Below are 2,906 nucleotides of genomic sequence, written 5' to 3'. Positions count from 1 at the left end.
ATATATATATATATCAACGAGTCCTTATCCTATTATTAAAAACAAAAGCTTAAATTTACAGTCTTGTTGGTTGTTCGATTTACAATTCATTCGACATCTTAACCCGCGAAAAACGATCTTGAATTCGGTTGCGTTTGGGCTGGCCGGGCGGTGTTGTTCACATCGCCACGATGGGCTTGAATCGCCTGCCAGTTAATGTACCAAAAAGGTTGCTTATCTCTCGGCCAGGTCTTGATCCTATTTATCAAGTCAATGTCACCGTGAGCATCGACTGGTAAATCAGCTGGATTTATAGTTGTTGTGCTTAGAGACGATGCAGCTGCAGGTGCTTCATCACCTATTCGATTTCCAAGCAGCGTGCTATCGGTACTAATGTGAGTCCCTTGATACGTTCCTTGAGCTCCTTGATACGTTCCTTGAGTTCCTTGACATGTTCCTTGAACTCCTTGATACGTTGGAATTCCTTGACGCACTGGAATTTCTTGAACCCCTTGGCCTACTGGAATTCCTTGAGCTTTTTGACCTATTGGAATTCCTTGAGTCCCTTGACCTACTGGAATTCCTTGAGCCCCTTGGCCCAATGGGATTCCCTGAATTCCTTGACCCACTGGAATTCCTTGTATTCCTTGACCCGCTGGAATTCCCTGAACCCCTTGGCCCACTGGAATTCCTTGAACCCCTTGACCCACTGGAATTCCTTGAGTTCCTTGACTCGTTGGGATTATTTGATTTCCTTGAGCTACTTGAGTTGCTTGTTCTGCCGCTATTCGCTCATCAATATATTGAGGTAGAACCTGAGGCAGACGATTACCGGTACCAGCATGCCATGGTCGTTGCGACTGCACCATGTAGAACACAGTAGCGAAGAGTATAATATATTTCAACTGTAATGGAGAATAATTTCAATTTAAATGGATAAAGATATATTATTTTTAAAATGCTAAGAATTTCGTTTCTCATTTAATAAATTCAAGTTATTTAGGAAGATTATATATTATATAATAAATAAATATGTTTAACTAAGACTCTCTCTCTTTAAAATAACAATGACAACTAATTCAAGGCTCCCGAGAGTTAGCGCGGGAGGAGATGCATGATTATTGTAATGTAAAATATAAAATGATTACACCTTAGATGTAGTGATGTCTTCTTCATTTAAAGTTCTTGTACGTTTCGATTCATTTTAGAGCATTTTCAATTTTCTTATACTATATTATGGTTTAGCATTAATAATAATATTATTGTATAAATAATATTATTGTATAAAAACGGTACATAAACTATATTCTATAGTGTTAAGCATTAAATTTACGATATTTCAAAACTTCATGACCAAGTTGGCGTGTGTTGAAAAGCCACTATAAATTTGATAACTTGTGAGTTTTCCTCAATAGACTGCCAAACCAATATATTGTAGTATAGGAGAATTGAAAATGTTGAAGAGGATTCCAAAGTGAATCGAAACGTACAAGAATTTTAAATAAAGAAGACATCAGTACATCTAAGGTGTAATCATTTTATATTTTCCATTATAATTATCGCGCATCTCCTCTCGCGCTGACTCTCAATAGCCTTGAATTAGTTGTCATTGTTATTATACATCATCTTTAGCTAATATTGATATATTGAAATACAACTCATCATAAAATGAAGATTTGTACAATTAATCAATATAAATATTGCAAGCTATAAAGTGTAAATACAAATTGTCAAATAATCTCTCTTCTAAATTAATATTAATATTAGTAACAAATACAGCTAATGTAATACAAGAGTATTAATTAAGTAGATAAGAAACAATCAAATTTATTTACCATGATTATCGAATATATCGAGGCGTTTACTGAACTCAATAAATACACGAGGATTTCACCAACGGTATCCAACGGGACCGGGAGATTTAATGATTGTGCGATTCACCGTTCGAAACTAAAGTGCCAATGTAGCAAGCATTCCTTCTATATAAATCGCTCGGCTTCATTCTGATCCCCACTACGAAGTCGACGAGTCATACGTCTGTGGAAACTTGACTGCAACTTCCCCCGGTTGTCGAGTTTGTAATATCTTGGTGGACGCAAAAGTCTTCCCGAAGTGATGTATATAAATCGCTGCTAAGATAAGGAAGTATTTTCTGAAAGCGCGTCTGCGAGTCAAGTTTCACAAAGAAAATATACTTGCAATTTATCACAACGATAAAGTTATGTTGTCAGTCACCCTTTTAATTCCGGTTCATTCATGCGCGTAAATTCCAATGTGAATCCCCTATATAAATTCAAATTTGTACAATACTTAGATATTTATAGAATGTCTGAGTGCAGAAAAAGTATGTGGAATTTTTATATTATTAATTGACGTAAACTCATAAATTATTATTTTTATGTGTTATAATTAAGTAAAAGCATAATTATATTCTTTTCTTCTGGTATTAATAAAAATTATATTCATAATAATTAAATATAATTTTTAATTTATGATAAATAAATTGATAAATAATAGATCATTTTTAATTTATGAAAAATAAATTGGTTTTATATAATAAAAGAACTTCTATATTATATATAGAAAAATTATACATTATACATTATAAATTATAATTATACATTAGTCGTTGATAGTGTCAAACACTCGTAGAAATAGAAATATCGTAAAGAAAACAGCAAATATATGTGTTTGACAAAAGTTTAATGACAATGTTACGATGTTATTCTTTCTAATAGTTAATTAATCAATAATAATCGAGAACAAATAATGGATAGACTCATTTCTTAGGTATGCATTCGAAAGATTATGACTATATTGGAATGACTATATCTAATTTTCTGAATAGTAAGCCGTGAAATTGCAATGACAATGAATTTCATACTTTTTTAACTTCGTCAGCACATTTACATCCATATTTATCGTGG

At 32.9% G+C, this 2,906-nt stretch overlaps 1 protein-coding gene across 1 annotated transcript; it reads right to left on the bottom strand.

Moving 5' to 3' along the window:
- Positions 1–24: 24 nt before the first annotated feature.
- Positions 25–1,945, bottom strand: LOC108693385 (glutenin, high molecular weight subunit DX5-like). Its single transcript, XM_018202281.1, has 2 exons — positions 1,815–1,945; positions 25–884 (listed from the first exon to the last, which is right to left on the bottom strand). Exons 1-2 carry the CDS (start codon positions 1,815–1,817, stop codon positions 99–101), a joined length of 789 nt encoding a protein of 262 aa, XP_018057770.1. The 5' UTR covers positions 1,818–1,945; the 3' UTR covers positions 25–98.
- Between the last annotated feature and the right edge of the window lie 961 nt (positions 1,946–2,906).

This window comes from Atta colombica, unplaced genomic scaffold (assembly GCF_001594045.1).
Source record: "Atta colombica isolate Treedump-2 unplaced genomic scaffold, Acol1.0 scaffold109, whole genome shotgun sequence".
NCBI lineage: Eukaryota > Metazoa > Arthropoda > Insecta > Hymenoptera > Formicidae > Atta > Atta colombica.
The sequence above is the reverse complement of the archived record's forward strand: the minus strand, read 5'-3'. Positions and strand labels throughout refer to the sequence as shown.